This window comes from Anas platyrhynchos, chromosome 22 (assembly GCF_047663525.1).
Source record: "Anas platyrhynchos isolate ZD024472 breed Pekin duck chromosome 22, IASCAAS_PekinDuck_T2T, whole genome shotgun sequence".
NCBI classification, from domain to species: Eukaryota; Metazoa; Chordata; class Aves; order Anseriformes; family Anatidae; genus Anas; species Anas platyrhynchos.
Window position 1 is genome coordinate 5,473,081 of NC_092608.1, and position 17,180 is coordinate 5,490,260.

At 38.3% G+C, this 17,180-nt stretch overlaps 1 protein-coding gene across 4 annotated transcripts in view; it reads left to right on the forward strand.

Annotated features, from left to right (window-relative positions):
* Positions 1 to 827: 827 nt before the first annotated feature.
* VPS13D (vacuolar protein sorting 13 homolog D) overlaps positions 828 to 17,180 on the forward strand; it is a 104,779-nt gene continuing 88,426 nt past the window's right edge. For all 4 annotated transcript variants that reach the window (XM_072026949.1, XM_072026950.1, XM_038166774.2 and 1 more), the window contains exons 1-17: positions 828 to 1,016; positions 4,743 to 4,915; positions 5,792 to 5,869; positions 6,115 to 6,305; positions 6,601 to 6,681; positions 8,044 to 8,160; positions 8,385 to 8,489; positions 8,830 to 9,000; positions 10,001 to 10,101; positions 10,711 to 10,879; positions 11,986 to 12,078; positions 13,021 to 13,231; positions 13,795 to 13,974; positions 14,176 to 14,306; positions 15,044 to 15,116; positions 15,693 to 15,863; positions 16,661 to 16,791. In XM_072026949.1, the coding sequence (XP_071883050.1) occupies positions 4,819 to 4,915; positions 5,792 to 5,869; positions 6,115 to 6,305; positions 6,601 to 6,681; positions 8,044 to 8,160; positions 8,385 to 8,489; positions 8,830 to 9,000; positions 10,001 to 10,101; positions 10,711 to 10,879; positions 11,986 to 12,078; positions 13,021 to 13,231; positions 13,795 to 13,974; positions 14,176 to 14,306; positions 15,044 to 15,116; positions 15,693 to 15,863; positions 16,661 to 16,791 (2,100 nt within the window). In that variant the 5' untranslated portion in view covers positions 828 to 1,016; positions 4,743 to 4,818. The remainder of the gene's footprint in view (positions 1,017 to 4,742; positions 4,916 to 5,791; positions 5,870 to 6,114; positions 6,306 to 6,600; positions 6,682 to 8,043; positions 8,161 to 8,384; positions 8,490 to 8,829; positions 9,001 to 10,000; positions 10,102 to 10,710; positions 10,880 to 11,985; positions 12,079 to 13,020; positions 13,232 to 13,794; positions 13,975 to 14,175; positions 14,307 to 15,043; positions 15,117 to 15,692; positions 15,864 to 16,660; positions 16,792 to 17,180) is intronic.

Sequence of the window (17,180 nt, forward strand, 5' to 3'; positions counted from 1 at the left end):
TATTCCACTTCTGGTACATATACTGTGTTATGAACCTGTTAATCTCACTGCAAAGTCAGTCACAGGTTGGCTATGTCTGTCTGCAGCAACAGAATTATGACATTAGTGTGGAGTTGAGGATTGAAGAGGGGAAGCATGCTCTAAGTGCTGTACCTGTGAGCATCATTTTGCTCAGAGCATCTTCTTTCAGCCTTATTTCCTTAGGAAAACTAATTAATTAAAATAAATTTAATAAATTTATTTAAAAAATATTTTTAAATATTTGATTAAATAAATTAAATGGGGAGCTGGGGTTGACTTCTTCTCACAGATAACCAGTGATAGGATTAGAAGGTATGGCCTCAAGTTGTACCAGGAGAGGTTTAGGTTGGAAATTAGGAGAAATTTCTTCACAGAAGGAGTAGTCGGGCATTTGAACTATCAGGCTATTTGAACCTGGGGCTTGCCCAGGGAGGTGGTGGAGGCACCGTCCCTGAGGGTGTTTGAGGAAAGGTTGGATGTGGTGCTTGGGGATATGGTTTAGTGGGTGACATTGGTGTTAGGGGGATGATTGGACCAGATGACCTTGGAGGTTTTTTCCAACATTAATGATTCTTTAATTGCTGCTTATCGGTCACTTGATGGTCTTTACAATATTAAGAACAAGACCGAGGAAAAACTGCTTTTTTCAATCAATAAACCAGGCAGTTGTATGCAGTGCGATGCTTCCTCCTTCACGTGCGGGTTACGATGCTCACGAGGCACCGACTCTGCTGCTGACAAGACTCTGGCGCCCGCCTCACGGGCGGCGCTGCCCCCCTGCCTCATGCCGGGCCCGCCCTGCAGGCGGCGCAGCCCAGAGTGGGCCGGGCCCGCCTCAGAGAGGCGGAGGCAACACAGCGCTCGCTCGGCGCTCCTTTGCCAAGGTGCCCGCCCAGTTTCTCCCCCCGCGCTGCCCGGCCGGACACCACCGGCTGGCTCGTCAACCCGCAGCCCCCCCGGCAGCCTCGTGGAGGTGGCGGCGACCGAGAGCCGAGGTGAGTGCCGGGGGCGGGGGGATGGCGGCCCCGGGCCCCAGCCGTCGGCTCCTCCTGCGTCAGCCCGCTCGGCGCTGGCTGCATGGCCCAGGCCCGGCGCGGGGGGGCTCCTCCCTGCCTCACGCCCCTCTCCGGGCTCCGCCCCGAGGGCCGCGGGGGGCGGCCGCAGCCCCTCGACTGCGGGGCCGGGGAGCCTGAGGCGGGGGTGCGCGGCCGCTTGCCGGGGCTCCGTGAGGCGCCTCGAGGCCGGCGGCCGGGCCCTGGCGGTGTCGGGCCCCGACCGTGTCCGCTCCCCCCTTCCCGCGTGCCCCCGGCCTCTCGCTGCTCCCTCAGGGCTCGGCCGGCCGCCTTTGGGCAAGGTGACCTTTCGCTTCGTCTCTGCCCCACGTTGGCGTGCCAACAGGTCTCCTCTTGCCTTTCTCCTCTTCCCTACGGCGTATTTGTTCTTATGGAGGGAGAAAGTGTCTTGAAGGCTCACCTTCACCTTCTTTTTTTTTTTTTTTTTTTCTTGGCTTCACCAAGGGGTAATCAAAATGTCAACCCACCCCTGCCCCCCCCATTGCACTGACCAGGCAACACCATGCCAGCTTTCCTTCCTTGACTTAAACTGCCCCTTGCTCATGGACTCAGACTTCATGGCCTGTGTTGTGGTGTTTGTGTTGCAAAAAAATACACGTTTATCCAGAAAAAAGTTAGCCAGCTTTTAGTCAGGTCCTGCTTTGGGTTTAGATTCTCATCCTGATAAACGCTTACTGTTTCTTTTTTAACCTGTATGTGAAGGAAATAAAAACTCTGTAAAAGGAGATATTTCATTTTTCTTACCGCTGGCATAGCAGCGGACTAGAAAATTATCAAATATACATGCCTTAAAACATTAGGAAGATATAGAAATAGTTATTAATGTTCCACAAGAAGTTTGGATTGAGGAGGTGACTATTTGCTGTTCTCACGATGACTTCAGGCATGGATTAGTTCATGCTCTAGGTGTTTTCAGTCATGAGGATGCAAACCTGTTACGTGTTTCTGAAAGACACATCAAGATCTTCCCTCTGATTTGGCTCCTAACAGCCTATAGATCCCATTTTTGTTTTTCTTTTTTTGAAGGGTAATGTGACAAGGCTTAATGTATTTGATTTTACTTGAGCTTCGGTTTTCTAGTCAGGTTTATAAGAATAAAGGGCTATGCAAGGGGGTGACCCCACATGTGTGAATGCTAAATATTATATGGAACTTCAAAACTTTTTGGTTTTGAAAAAAATATTCAGAAATATTACAGAGACGAAAATAGCGTATGTGCTTGACATGAAATATGCCTCATTCGAATGCAATTTGACCTGTGTTAGTTCTATTTGTATCTCATTCTGCATGACTGTATAGTTTCACTTTTCAGCCCTTAGAAAATCCCCTTTCATTATTTGCTTAATTCTGGTATTGTCTTTAGCTGTACTAGCTAAACATATTCACTGATTTTATTTTTTTGTTACAGAAGTGACATATTCACTGATTTTATTTTTTTGTTACAGAAGTGACATATTCACTGATTTTATTTTTTTGTTACAGAAGTGGAGAATCAAATGTATAGATGCCTTGAGTCAAGCAAAACTCATTATAGGAAAGCCCTGAGTTTTAATATAATTTTTTTAACGTAGCTCTTGAAGTTGTCATTTTCTCCTTGTTATCAGACATAACTTTAAGGTAAATAAGTCTGACTTGCCTGGTACTGGCACAGGCTGCCCAGAGAAGCTGTGGATGCCCCATTGCTGGAAGTCCTCAAGGCCAGGTCGGACGGGGCATTGGGCAGCCTGGGCTGTCAGGAGGTGTCCATGCCCATGGCATGGGGTTGGAACCAGGTGATCTTTAAGGTCCCTTCCAACGCAAACCATTCTATGATCTTGCTTTTCTGCTCTGCAGAGCACAGTCTTTTATAAAGTGGTATAAACAGGTTTGTGGGGTTGAGAGACATTTCTAAATAGTGAACTGCGACAATACACTCACAACATTCTGACCAGAAGATAAAGCATGCGTGCTTTTTTCTGCCTGTGTTAAAGCATACTTGGGCTTGTTCTTGAAGAAGCTAGTAGGAGTTTTCTGATTCATTGGTTAAAAACTTGTTCAAGGGTTTAATGGTCTGATTTCTGCAATCATTTCTGTTTCAACTTGTGGTAGAGTATGAAGGGAGATGTTGACATGTATAACCAGCGTTGCTTTTCTAATATAGCTTTTGTGCCCCTTGATGCAGTACTCCATGCTATGGTTTGAAAACCTTTTAGAGTAATTGTTGATAAACTATTTATATGATTTATATCTGATTATGTCCCACGCATATACTGTTCCCCCCAAAAATGGTTTGGCTAGCGTGAGTTGTTTCACAGATCAGAATTCTACAAAAGTACAGTTGAAGGCTCTTGGTTGTAATGTGATTCGGATGCCAAATTGACTTCTTTCTGCTCAGCTAAAAGTGCATCCTTCCACTACTTGTAAAGATATCCTTTGTGTGATTTTGTAGGGCTGGTGTGTAGCTGTTTTTTTCTAAAATCGTGTTCATTGTTGAAGATTAATGGTGAATGTTTTCTTTCCTGCCGTACTTGACATAAACATTAAGTGGCACCTCTCTTTTAGGAATGTAATTGTTCATCACAACTGAAAAGGAGTGAAAACAATATACATGTTTCAGAAATGCGTTGGGTACTTCTTTGCAATATTGGTAATGACTTTATTTAGCATAAGCAAAATCTGTAATTCAAACAAGTTTGGAGAAAAAGCGTGTGCTCTCACATAGCATTGTGCATGGGATACAAATGCACTTAGCTCTAGTTATCCTAAGTTTCCTGCGAGGTTAGAAAGTCCTTCACCAGAGCACTTACAGGGTATGGGGAGGGAGGATGATGCATGCTGTTCTACTTAGGGAATTTTCAGCATGTTTTTAATTCAGAAAGCTTAGTGTTCTGGGTTTCTAGAATGGATGTTGCAGATGTTTGGGCCCACAGAGGCAGATGTGAGGTGTTCCTGATGGCTGAAGAGTCTCTGCACCATAGGTATTTGTTCCTTCTTTCAATATCCAGTCTTTTCCCAGTATGTTATTCTAGCCTAGGAGTAGTAATCTATAATTAGGTCTTCTAGTAGAATAATTTATAAGTGCTGACTCCAGAAAAGTTTTGTGAAGAAGCATGATAAATGGAGAGAGAATAATAAATAGTGTAAGTATGATCAGCCCTTATATAAGGCGAGGAACACTCTGCTTCTTTCCCCAGTTTGAAAACTGACAGATGTGGCATAAAATCAATTAGAGAGTGGCGCATGCAGAAGGACACCTGTTACTGTCATCTAGACTTCCAAAACCAGAATGCTGGCAACTTGAAGAAAATACTGGGAGTGGAAGTCAAGGAAGCCAGTGCAAAACTGCTGCAGCTCGAAGCAGAATTTTAGTCTTCCGTTTTTGAAAAGCAGATTGTTAATTGGCCTAGTTGATAATCGTCAATAAATGCGGTGTTTTAATTAGACATAGGTTGGAAAGATGAATTTAATTTGACAATGGGAGTAATCTGTAATCAGCAAAGCTTTGTGTGAAGCTCTGTGATTTGGCACTTAAAGGGTATGGCATAAGCATGACATCTACCTTTTAAAAATTGCTTTAATATTTTAACTGCTTTTTAGATTGAATACAGTATCTCAGGTTTGCTGAGACTATATTTCAGACACTCATTTTCTTTGTGTTTTTTCTTTCAGGGTGAAACTGCAATTATGGAACAGAGATCCAGAAAATGACAGAAAAATGTTAGTTGCCCACTTCTAGGACACAGTCATGTTGGAAGGATTAGTAGCCTGGGTCCTCAATACCTATTTGGGCAAATATGTCAACAACCTGAATACAGACCAACTTTCAGTTGCTCTTCTAAAAGGTGAGGTTTTGGGGTATTTTCTGTAATGTTTTTGTTCTGTGATTTAGAAAAAAAGTTTTTTTTTAATGGAAGATGGAATAGAAACAATCACTTAATATTGTGTTTAGCATTTATATAAATGCTTCTAATATAAAGTTTTTTTGCTGGCAGTTTACATCAATGGCAAATTCTCTTGTTCTTATTTATGTTCTTTTTAATCATCACAGTTAAACTAATTGATATGAGACTCTCAACTGCATGCTAAGCATATCTTATCAGCTTGTTTAGTTTACATAATGTTTGTGTGTCATTCTTCTCAATACTGTTCAATAACTTCCCTGTAGAGGGACTGCAGCAGGAAATGCCCTGTAGTCTTTACCTCTTACATTTTGGTGCAAGTCATTATGCCCTTTTAATCAAGACCTTTGTGGAAAAGGTGGCATAAGGATATCTTGTGCTTCTATAAATCAGTGGTTTCTAATTCACATTTTGCTGCTATTATCTGTTATTTTATAATATTTCAAAGCTTTTGTTTGTGTGCTTTTGCTAATACTCAGAAAATACTTGAAGTGTCCTGTTTGGAAAGACAAAGAATAGAACCTTTCTCCTTGATAGCAGTAAAGTTCAGAGCTAAGTCCTTGAAGAAGATTGCTTCTAGATCACCTCATCAAATGTGATCAAATAGTTTGAGTATGTGGCACTGGAAAATTAATGAGCATGCTAAATATTCATTAGAGCTGTTTCAGAAGGTGGTGTGGTAGGTTGACTGTTCTCATGAAATCCTAATTATTTCTTCTCTGAAAGTTGCTGCTAGTTATTTTAAACTTATAATGTTCAAGTTGGCATTCTTCAACATTTTTGCTCAACAGACTTGTCTGTTCTTTGTGCTTTCAATAGGTGCTGTTGAACTGGAAAACTTACCACTAAAGAAAGATGCCTTGAAGGAACTGGAATTACCATTTGAAGTAAAAGCAGGTATGTATTTTGCCTGTGTGTGCAAGACAAATATTTATAAACAGGAAATATTGCATATATTAGAAGTTTTACCTGTGAGTCAGTAGCTTGAACAAGTGAAATAACCTGATGTTTGGGTAGTTTTTAGTTTGTTTGTTGTTTTTAGTTTGTTTGTTTCTTACACAACTTTTCCTTTGAAGTTTTCAAGGGGTAGTAGAAGTATGTTTACACAAAAATCTGATAGCATCTCTGTTTTGTATTTCTAGGTTTCATTGGCAAAATAACACTGCAGATACCATTTTATCGCCCACATGTGGATCCATGGGTGATATCTGTCTCAAAACTGCACTTAATTGGTGCACCAGAAAAGAAAGAAGATTTTGATGAGGAAAGGGAGAAGTTGCAAGAAAGAGAACATAAGAAAGCTCTTCTTCTAGCACTTGAAGAAAAATGGAAAGTGAGTTGCGCTTGTATTTCATAGTAAAGAAACTGCTTTGGTAAATGGATTGCATTTTAAGTCTCCTAACAAGTATATGTCTTCTGAGAATAAATGCATAGGAAACTAAGTTAGAATTTGATACGTATATGCTAACACAGTGCAATTTCCAATCTCTGCCCCCCAACAAGCATTGGTGATACTGAAATCTGTTTTTCTTCTCTCTCTCGTTCAGTAATTTCAGTATAATACGTGTACTGTTTCCTGATCAATTGTTACAGTGGTGGTTAATGCTTATCTCTATTTTCTTTTTCAGAAAGAACGACAACAGAAGGGGGAATCTTACTGGTACTCAGTTACAGCATCTGTAGTCACCAGAATTGTAGAAAACATTGAAGTAAGCCTTTATGTTGTAGAGCTTTTCCCATTTGCTAAAAATCACCTGTGCCCACTGTGCTTCACATTGTGTAGTCCCCAAAGAAGAAATAAGTAAATGAATGATAGATGTTTGCCGGAGAACAGTCCCCATTGATTGAATCTTCATAACTTCAATCTCAAACTAATCCTGATAGGGACTTATAGGAAGAATGAACTCTTCACCCTACCAAGGGGAAAACAGCAACTCTTTTTGGTTTGTAACAATCGGTGGATAATTAATCCGCATGAAAACTAAGTTTTTTTTCTCATATTTTAATGCTTTTAATTGTAAACCCATCAAAATATTGATTCTTTTATCAAGAAAAGCAGCATGCATTGTTCTGATAGAAGTTGTAAAGAAATTAATGTCAGAGTTTCTGCTGATCTATGATTTTGAATGGTTATCTGTTTCAACTCTCAAGTTTTTTAATTTATTATTCTTTTACTATTAATAAAAATCTGGCATGTCTCCACTAAATTTCAAAATGACTCAAAAATATAACTGCTAGGCTTTGTACCTTTTTGTCTTTGGAGTTCCTTTTGAAGTTAATGACATTTTAGCATTTAGATGATGTAGGTTATTAAACTGTATTGTGTTTACAAAATAAAACTATTTAGCAACATACACATTACTAATCATTTGTATTTAAGAACCTGCGACTTTCTACAGATTAATTGCTAAAGTTCGTCTACTAGTCTCCATGAAAGGACTATTCCTTTCTGTTCTTTGTGCAGATAGACTGACTATAGTATTTGATGGCTTTTCAACTCACTAGAGGCAATTGGTCTGAGCTATCTTGCTTCTAAATTGCTTTTGCTGGTGTCTGAGAAGGATGTATTTGCTCATGGTGAGAGTATCTATACTTACTGCAGTCCTGGACTTCACATTCACTGCAAAACCACTACAACTCAGTGCTCTCTAAGCGTTTACCAATGTAAAATTACTTTGGGTCATCTTGTGCTGCTGCTAGTTTATAGATCTGGCCTATGTTGAAGATTCTGGTACATGAAACATACTTGAATCTTTGTTTGGCAATTACACATTTGTCTTTAAAATGGAGAATTATGGTAAGATAGCAAAATAAAGTACTCTCTTCTGTGAAAGTGGCTAATGGTTTTGGAGAAGAAGAGCAGGGAGCGGGGCATTTGAGGAGAAGATAGAACCAGAGGGTACAAAAACAGAAGTGAGGAATAGCATTTTGAGGTCCAAAAGAGTACTGGAAATCTGCTGGAGGATTGCAGAAATGAGGTATTAAATGGCTTTAGTATTAATAAATAGTACTACTGTCCACGCTGATGTAAGTAGTTGTCTCTAGTATTTTTATTTTTTTTTCCTGTCTAGTTAAAAATTCAGGATGTCCATCTGAGGTTTGAAGATGGTGTCACAAATCCTTCGCAGCCTTTTGCATTTGGCATATGCATCAAAAATGTATCAATGCAAAATGCAGTATTTGAACCAGTAAGTATAACTCTTCTGTACAGGAGCTTATGGCAGCTAAGGTGTGATGCTGTACTTTATGGGTGCTACTAAATATTTAGTAAAAAGTGTAGCTTTTTCTAGCAATAACCAGAAGATTATTAAGTAGATTGTGGGCATTTTCTATTTTTTATCGAGTGTGTAGAGCTAAAAACTACATGGTGTGTGGTGTATGAGCTTGTCTTCATTCAATTTTTCTACTTCAGGTGGAGAAACTGATGCGGAAAAAGCAGTTAGATGTCGCTGACTTCAGTGTTTACTGGGATACCGATTGCACTTTATTGGGTGACCTACCTCCTGGACAGCTGCAGGTATGAGAGAGAGATTTTGCACATTTTTTTGTTTATTTTTTTTCCAATAGTTTCCTTCCTATATTGTAGACCTAACTGACATAAAAGTACTAGGTCCAATAAATTCTAAGAGTAGCAGGAGTTTATGGCTTCATGCTGTCATGGCAGAATATGTGGGTAACCCAAAAAAGGTTCTGTTGTGACATACCATATGTTTAATCTTTAAAAAGAGAACACATTGAAGAGGTTTTGTAAATGGACTGATATATTAATGGAGTGTATCCTAGTGTATTAAACCAATATATCTTAATAAATATTTTATACTCCCTTCATGTAGAAACAATGTTCTTGTAACCCACAGGAAGCAATGGATAAAAGTATGGAAAGCCGTGATCATAACTACATCATGGAACCTGTATGCACTTCGGCTCTTCTGAAGAGAAATTGTTCTAAGGAGCCTTTAAGGTCTCGCCATACTCCGCGGCTTGAATGTGACATTCAGCTTGAGACGATACCCTTGAAGCTTTCACAGGTAAACACTGATAATCTTTGTTTAACTCGCAGTTTCTGAGACGGAGACTGCTGAGAAGCAGAGTAAATGAGGCCATCGTGAGCTCTGTGCTGTTATCTATGTTAGGCTGAATTAGCTGTCTGAACTAGTTAGGCTTCAAGATTGCTTGGGTATCTGTGTGCTCTGTTGCACCGTACTTTGTGGTCAGATTCTAACAAAATGACTGATTAAAGGAGGTATTCTTTCATTTTTCGGTTATGTAATTTGACTTTGTCTGCAAAGTCAAATTGGTAGTTTGAGGTAGTGTGTATCTTTCCCATCTCACCTACTGCATATGTTGTTCATACATCAGTGCTCCTGAAGATTCTGCTGGTAAAATGCAGTCTTGAGTTATGCATCTCTAAGCAAAGAGTTGTTGCTTCAAACAGTGAAATACCTGCAGGGTTGTTGCAAGTTCTTCACCTCACTGGTTGCAAAATTTGTAGCATTTGTAACGGCTTAAATACCCATAGAATAAAATTAAAACTTTCTTAAAGCTTTAGGTTTAGAGGCAACTGAAAGGAATATACAAAGAAGTTGTTTGGTTTAAAATCAAGCATTCCAAATTATTTAATTATTTTACTGCAGCCTATTACTGCAAAAAAAACCATTTTTGTTTACTGTAATAATAAGGATGCACGTGTTTTTGTCATTGTTTTGTTTAATTTTTTTTTAGTCTGTAGAATGTACAAAGCAGCTAAAAGTTGCTTGCTAGTCTTGACCTGGAAGGTTTAGTGCTGTGTGTTTGTAAACAAGGAAGCCTGTAAGTTGTATCTCACACATTAACCCTTAGCTACTGGAAGAAGATAGGCGATGCTAGGGAACCAAATTATGATAAACATCAGTCTTAATTCTGAAGCCACGTGCAGATCATTGATGCAGATAACCTAAGCTAAGCTTGTGGTTGTTTCACCCTCTCTGCCTTTGATTTGGAAAGCACTCTAATATTGCCTAATTGATTTGTCTACTCTTCAACTAAAAGATGCAGTATCAGCAGATCATGGGATTTTTGAAGGAACTGGCTAGAAAGGAACGACAGCTTAAATTCAGGAAGTGGAGACCAAAGGTTACAGTAACAGAGCAGTAAGTATTATCTATGGATGCCTTGTTGAATTAGTGTGATATTAAAAATGTTCTAGGGAGAATTGAATGAAGACAAATAGGAGATAGTAGTCATGCTAAGTTTTCATGTCTTATTTCCCTACCTCATAAATCAGTTTTAAATATTGAGACATAATCCAAGCTTAAAATTATTCTTACTTAAGTCTTTCGGTCCTTCTCTCACAGTTTCCAGGAACTGAAATTAAATTGGAGGTTCTTCTCCAATGTAGACACTGTGGTATTCTGGAAAGAATGTTCGTGGAAAGGGCTCTTATAAAATGTTTCATATTACTTTTAATAAGAAGAAAGATGGTATAATTTCAGACTGCAGGTCAATATAACTCAACATTGTGGCTTTAATGACTGCGCTTGATGTATAACAGATATACTAAATCCCATTAAAGTAGTGGGGATGTTGCAAAGCACTGCTTAATACTACACAATTTGTAGAATTAGCCAGTATGTGCTGTCTCTAATAATGATGCCTTTTCTGATCAGTTGCTCTCTGTTTTCTCTCTGGAACTTTCACTAGTTTGACATACATTTGTTTTTTGGAAATACTGGTAATCTAGTAATTTTAAAATATTTCAGCTGCCGAGAGTGGTGGATCTTTGCTTTGAATGCTAATCTTTCGGAGATCAGAGAGCAGAGGCAACGTTCTAGCTGGGAGTTTGCATTGCATCGAGCCCGAGATGCAGTATCTTACACTGATATGTATTATAGCAAGTTGAAGGGGGAACCACTGTCAACTGCAGAGGAGGTATTTAGATTTAAGATTTTACAATGTTGATTAATTATCTTCTGTTTGTTCTATTTTGTCTTAACAAATTTAAAATTTGTTTGAATTCAGAAACATCTTTAATTTTACTGCAGGTCATTTTCATTGAACAGGCTGTATTTTGACTGCAACTAAGTTCTTAATGCTTGAATCCTGGGGTTGTGGGAGGTGTGTGAATGACTGAATTCTTGTATTTTTGTTTTGCTATGCAAAAAATTTTTTGAGCTGTAACTGGTTTTCACCAAAAATAGCATTAGCTCTCATAGAATGCTCACGTCAGTCAAGCTTTCTTAACTCTCATTCTGTATAGACTCAAAATGTATTTAAATATCAGAAGCGTTTTCACATTATGCATGTGGTGAGGTAGGTAATGGAGGAAAAACGGTGGCTAATTGTTCAGGGGTGCTTTCCTTTGATTTAATTTTTTAAACTTTTTTCCAATTGATGTTAGGATGAAGAAATTCAGAGGGAAAATGATCCTACTGATCAACCCATGTTCTACTTTAGGAGGAAGAATCCCTGTGAAATTATAATTAACTGCTTTATATCTCTAGGTGCACTGGGACTTGAATCAGTTTAGGGCACCATGTACCTCATGTTTCTTAATTACATGTGCAGTCCTATTGAAAGCTTAGGTTGTATGTAATCCTTGCTTGCATTATTTAGATGTGAACTGTAGGGGTAGCTCAAAGTACTGGAAATTTTTATAGTAGTTTTTTTGCTCTTGCCTATGCTCATCTTGCTGTTAAATCAGGTTACTTTCCATGGTTTGTATCTTGTGCTGCAAACCTTGCTCCTGATGCATAACAGAAGGATATAGTTGAGCAAAGACTTCTTACCATTACAAGTGTTAATTAAAATAGTGTATTTTACAATCCAAATAAAGGTATTTGAAGCAGCAGAGAATGTCAGTATTATGGCTGCCCATATGGTTTTATTTTCATATGCTTAAGCTCTTGGATCCTGACATTAGTGCCATGTTAGTTTTTCCATGAATCTCAAATGTAGTGCAGAGAGATTTGTCGTGTTTGTGAGCAAGATACTATTTCCTTTTAGAGTATTTACTTAATCTTTTTTTGTCTTTTCAGGCAGAAATGTGTCGTATTGAGGATGAGCAAACTTATGAAGAGTTGAAGATACTATGTGAAGTAGTTCATGATAAATTTCATGACCTAGCTGAGGTGAGAGACATTCTTTGTACAGAGTAATATTTGCAATCTTTAAGTGAATTATTCTGAGGGGGTGTTCTCTGTTCTGCTAGAGTGTTAGCATGTATTTGTTTTGATTTTTGAAGCGTGGTATCAATACTAAAATGGCAAACAGTGCTTGGTTCCTCAAGTTTTACTTCTGTGTCACTTGAATGGTGAGCTTATGCCTCACCATACAGTGGTCTTCCTCAGTAGTATTCTTTCCAGAATTACCAGGGCAAGTACGTTTCATCTTAGAGAGTGTAGCAAATGCTCTGGAAGACAAATGCCTCCATTGCAAGTGTCTTCCTGTACATCTTCTCCCTCCTCCCAGCTTTTATTGCTGAGCATGGTGTCCCATAATATGGAATAACCCTTCAGTCAGTCTAGGTCGGCTGTCCTGGCTATGTCCTGTCCCAGCCACTTGCACACCTGCAGCCTATTGGCCTTCACAGAGACGGGGGTTGGAGAGCCAGCCTTGATGCTGTGCCAGCACTGCTCAGCAGTAGTCAAAACACCAGTGCACTATCAACACCATTCTAGCAAATGTGTATCAGCAGCAAATGCAGTATCAACCCCATTCTAGCAAAAAAAAAATGTAGTGCAAAGCACAGCACTGTATGGGCTGCTGTGGGGAAAGTCAGCTCCATCCCAGCCAGACCCAGTGCGGTGTTTCTAAAGTAAGACTTGGATAATTTCATGTGACTTCATATAGGAACATGCAGCAATTAAATGGTGGTATGTTTGTTGTTCCTTAGCCCATATAGGAGAGCATCTGCAGAGTATCCATTGTAAATATCGCTGTTGGCATACTGAATTTAAGAGCGCCAAGTAAATAGTAGATGGAATCATATTGTTACTCTGATGTTTTTGTGTGCTCGTGATATTCTCCCACTTACAAGCAGTGATGTATGTGTCTTCGATGTTCAAACACAGAGTGTTAAAGAGCCGTTGCCTGATTCTCCTGGAGTTTCTCCAACAGCAGAATCTGCACATGGCAGTAGCAGTGGAATGCTGCAGTACCTTCAGTCTTGGTTTCCTGGCTGGGGAGGCTGGTATGGATATGCGCAGCAAACATGTGAAGGTGAAACTTTTGAAGGACTGTTGCCAGAACAACAGGAACAGTGGAATCCGGAAGACATACTAGGTATGACAGCATGTGGTTTTCTGTTTCATCTTATTGCTGCTAACACTTTCATAGTTAAATATCTGATAAAGATGAACAGAAAAAACTTCTCAGTTCTTTACTGTTCAAAGATTATGTGCGTCAGCTGATGCACCTAGGCAGCAGAGCCTGTCTAAAGCTTAATTACCTGTTAAAAAATTCAGTGCCTGGTGTGTTTGCTTATTTCTGAAGGGGTATATGGGATATGTTTGCTTCTAAATATTTTAGGTGCTTATGGCAAAAAGCTTTGGGACTACTTTCCGTTCAGATGGGTGGAGGTAATGCAGTGTGCTATGAATGTGTACAGCAGTAACAGTACCATGTTGTTGGGGTTGTCTTAATTGGGGATTTATTGTACCATAATTGAAATAGAGAGTTCTACTGAGTATTCAGTTTTGTTAAGGAAGACTGAGTATCTGCTTTGTTTTTTGTATTTGTTTTTTAATTCAGACAAAGCCTTCTGTTCTTCAGTCGTATTCCAGGAACTTGATTTATATAACATAACTGATGTTTTCGTTTTTTGTTGCTTTTTTTTTTTAAACTAGGAGCAGATGATTTTTTTGATCCTGCTGCAGATGCCTCTAGCATGAATACATTTACAAAAAGAGATCATGTTTTTGCTAAATTAAATCTACAGTTGCAAGGCGGCTCTTTTACTCTGTTGCACAAGAAGAAGAAAGTGGTGCATGTTGAGGAGTGTGCTTTTATGCAGCTGGAGTTTTCAGGTATAAAGTCAATTTCTGTTTGTTCTTTCTCAGCAAAGATGAGCTTTGTCTACCTCCAGACCTTCCTCTGAGTCTTGCTTTTAATCCTTTAAATTACTATACTGAAACAAACATACTGAAACATCCATACGTTATAAATAAAAGCTATGCTGTGTGTATTCATAAAACGAAATAAAAACATTTTATGTGTTTATATTTCAGGTGTAAAGATCTTAGCAGAATCCCTTCCTCGACGAAATTCTTCCCTTCTAAAAGTTCAGCTTGGTGGTCTTTTTCTGAGGGATTTGGCAACAGAAGGGACCATATTTCCTGTTCTTGTTTTCCCTAATCCTGTAGGTGAAAAAAACTCTCTATGAGTTACTGTGTAGGATGCGTAAGTGTGTATGAAAACAGTTATATTCCAAAATTCAACACAGATGTTTCCCTTGATTTGTGTCTTATCCCTGAAAGAAATGAGCTTTGAAGAAAAATCTCCACCTCTTGAACTTTCACTCTCCCTTTCCAAGGATCATTCATAGAACTCTTAATTGTTTGCTTTGTATGCTTGCAACTCCAACATTACAGTTATATGTGTTGGCAAGAAGATGATTTGTTGAAAAAGATTTCATTCTGGAACAATCAGCATTGCTGCTTAATCAGTAATTGGTGTTTTTCATAAAGCTCTTTGGTCCAAGTAAGAGTTTATTTTACCTGCTTACTGTTACACTATCAGCAGAAATACAGACGTTATTTTTCATAATGAAGTGCTAAAGAGATTTTAAGTATCTCTTCTAAGCAAACAAAGCTTTATTGCACTTATTTGTTTTTTTACTTTGTAATTTGTAGAGAACTGACTGAAATTGGCACTTCAACCTTTGTCTACTGCATAGGTAGATCACGTTTGCTTTCTCATATAGTCATACTTCCTTCTCATTTGATTTCATCAAAGAGAAATACACATAAAATAGTCTCAAGCAATACGTATGATTCACTTAAAGTGACCAGAAGACTGATAAAGACTTCTGTGTGTTTATCAAGTGACTTGGTTTATATTTGTCTAACAATTGTTTTTCTTTTAAATTCTTATAAGCAAAAAGAGGTTGGCTGCGTATCTTCCTTTGGACTACAGAATTTATCTTCAGAAATGACTAATCAGAACATTGGTAAAGACTTCATTTTATGTTTGATCAAAGCAAACACATGAGGTTATTCCTACAAACTAGAAATTTCAAAACTCAGTGTCTAAAGTTTGATCATTGTATTTGTGCAAATACTTGTCGCAAATAGTTTAAAAAAACATAATAGAAGCTTTGGTAAGATATACAAGTGCATGCATATTGTTTGACTTCTGAGAAAGTGAGTAAATATATATTCAAGATAATGTGAGTTGCACTTGCTCTTTGTCTTGGCATAAAAGAAAAGAAAAAATAGGCTAGGAGTTCAACTGTAGGACCGCTGTCCTGAAAATGTCTGTGTATGCAAGCATGTTGAATTTTGTTGATTATAGAAGTTGATCTTACTGCTCGCTTTTCAGTTTATGAAGAATTTTCAGGCAGGCACTACTAGTAGTCATTAGTGATTATGTACTTCATAGGGTTTTTTTTTTGTTTGTTTTTTGTAGTTTGGGGTAGTTATGTACTTTGGGGTTATTTTTTGCTTTTTTCTGTTTGTTTGTTTGTTTGTTTTTTGTGTGTATGCTTTTTTTTCCAAGTGTTTTTTGTAACTTGCTTTTTATTTAGTTGCAGATCCTGATGCTCCAGTGTTTGAGATGCTTTATGAAAGAAATCCAATCCACAGCAATTTTGAGAGGCGCCTGGAAGTCAGTACCAGACCTCTAAATATTATTTACAACCCACAAGCCATTAAGAAAGTAGCTGACTTCTTCTACAAGGGAAGGGTTCATACCTCAGGTTAACCTTTAATGTTTTTCGATGTTTTTTTGATGTGGGGTTTCTTTTGGTTTTCTGTCTTTTCTTAATGTTGTTTTTTTTTTTTTTTGAATTAAAAGTGATTTTTTTAAATCTTTAGAAATGTAGTAGAAAAGTAATCTCCATTTTAAATTCAAATGGAGGAATGCTCTGAGACTTCACTGAGTGGTTTTCTTGTTTAGTTGAATAAGAGATTTTGCTTGGGCAGATGCCTGTAACTTTTGCATTAAAACTGCAAGTTGCTACTATACTACATGATGAGTATTCATGCTGCCTAAATTAAAATGCCCAAATTAGGAGGAATCTTTCTGTAAGCTCTCTGGACAAGGATCTAGAGAACTGGTTATTCCAGAGGACTGTTGGAAACCAGAGTATTTCCTGTGGTAATGGTACAGGCAAAATTCTTGTTGTATCTCTCCTGTTGATTAAATTAAGTATGACCTTTGTTAAAGCTGTTTGAGGTATCGTGTGTTTTAGATGTGGAACAAACAGCTTACATAAGCTTCTATGGACAGCAAGGTTTAGGAGTCCAGTAACATCGTAAAGTAACTGCTTTTGCGGTTTCAGTTGTTAACATTTGGTTTCTGGGAAGATAAGGGGTGAGAATAAGGAACATTAAGACATTCTTAATGCACCAGTTAAGATATCTGAAGGAAAAAAAGAGTTTAAGTACTTACCTTTTCTGTCAACTCAAAGTAGTTGACTCTCTCCATTTTTTTTCTGATTCAATAACAAATGAATAAAACTATACCTAATCCTGTTTTATATCTCTTGTACAGGTTTTGGGTACCAGTCTGAGTTAGAGGCAAAAGTGGCTGAAGCTGCCAGAAGACAGTACAACAAGCTGAAAATGCAGACAAAAGCTGAAATCAGACAAACTATAGATCGATTACTAGTAGGAGACTTCATTGTAAGTTTTTGACCCCAAGTGGTTACATAGGGTTTCTTAATGAATGTTTTAGCACTTAAAGTTCTATAGAGAAGGTTTTTTTAGTTTGTATGGTTTTCTTTTTGAGAAAGTGTGAAGTTTTACACATGGTAGTGTATTGATAGGCATGGATAGGCATCTTGGCCTTAAAGGTAGCAATGAAACGTTTCTATAGATAAGCCTAGAAAAAGGCTTGTGTGTTTGAAAGCTCATTTACTTTTATATGCTTAGTTGTTGGTCAAATAAAAACATATTACTTCCACATATGATGTGGAAGTTTCTGTAAAAGCTTAGGAAAGTTGTTTAAGCTCTCTTGGAAATCTTTTATCTGTAACATTTTTTTTTTGCTGTGAAGCAGTCCATTTTTGTGG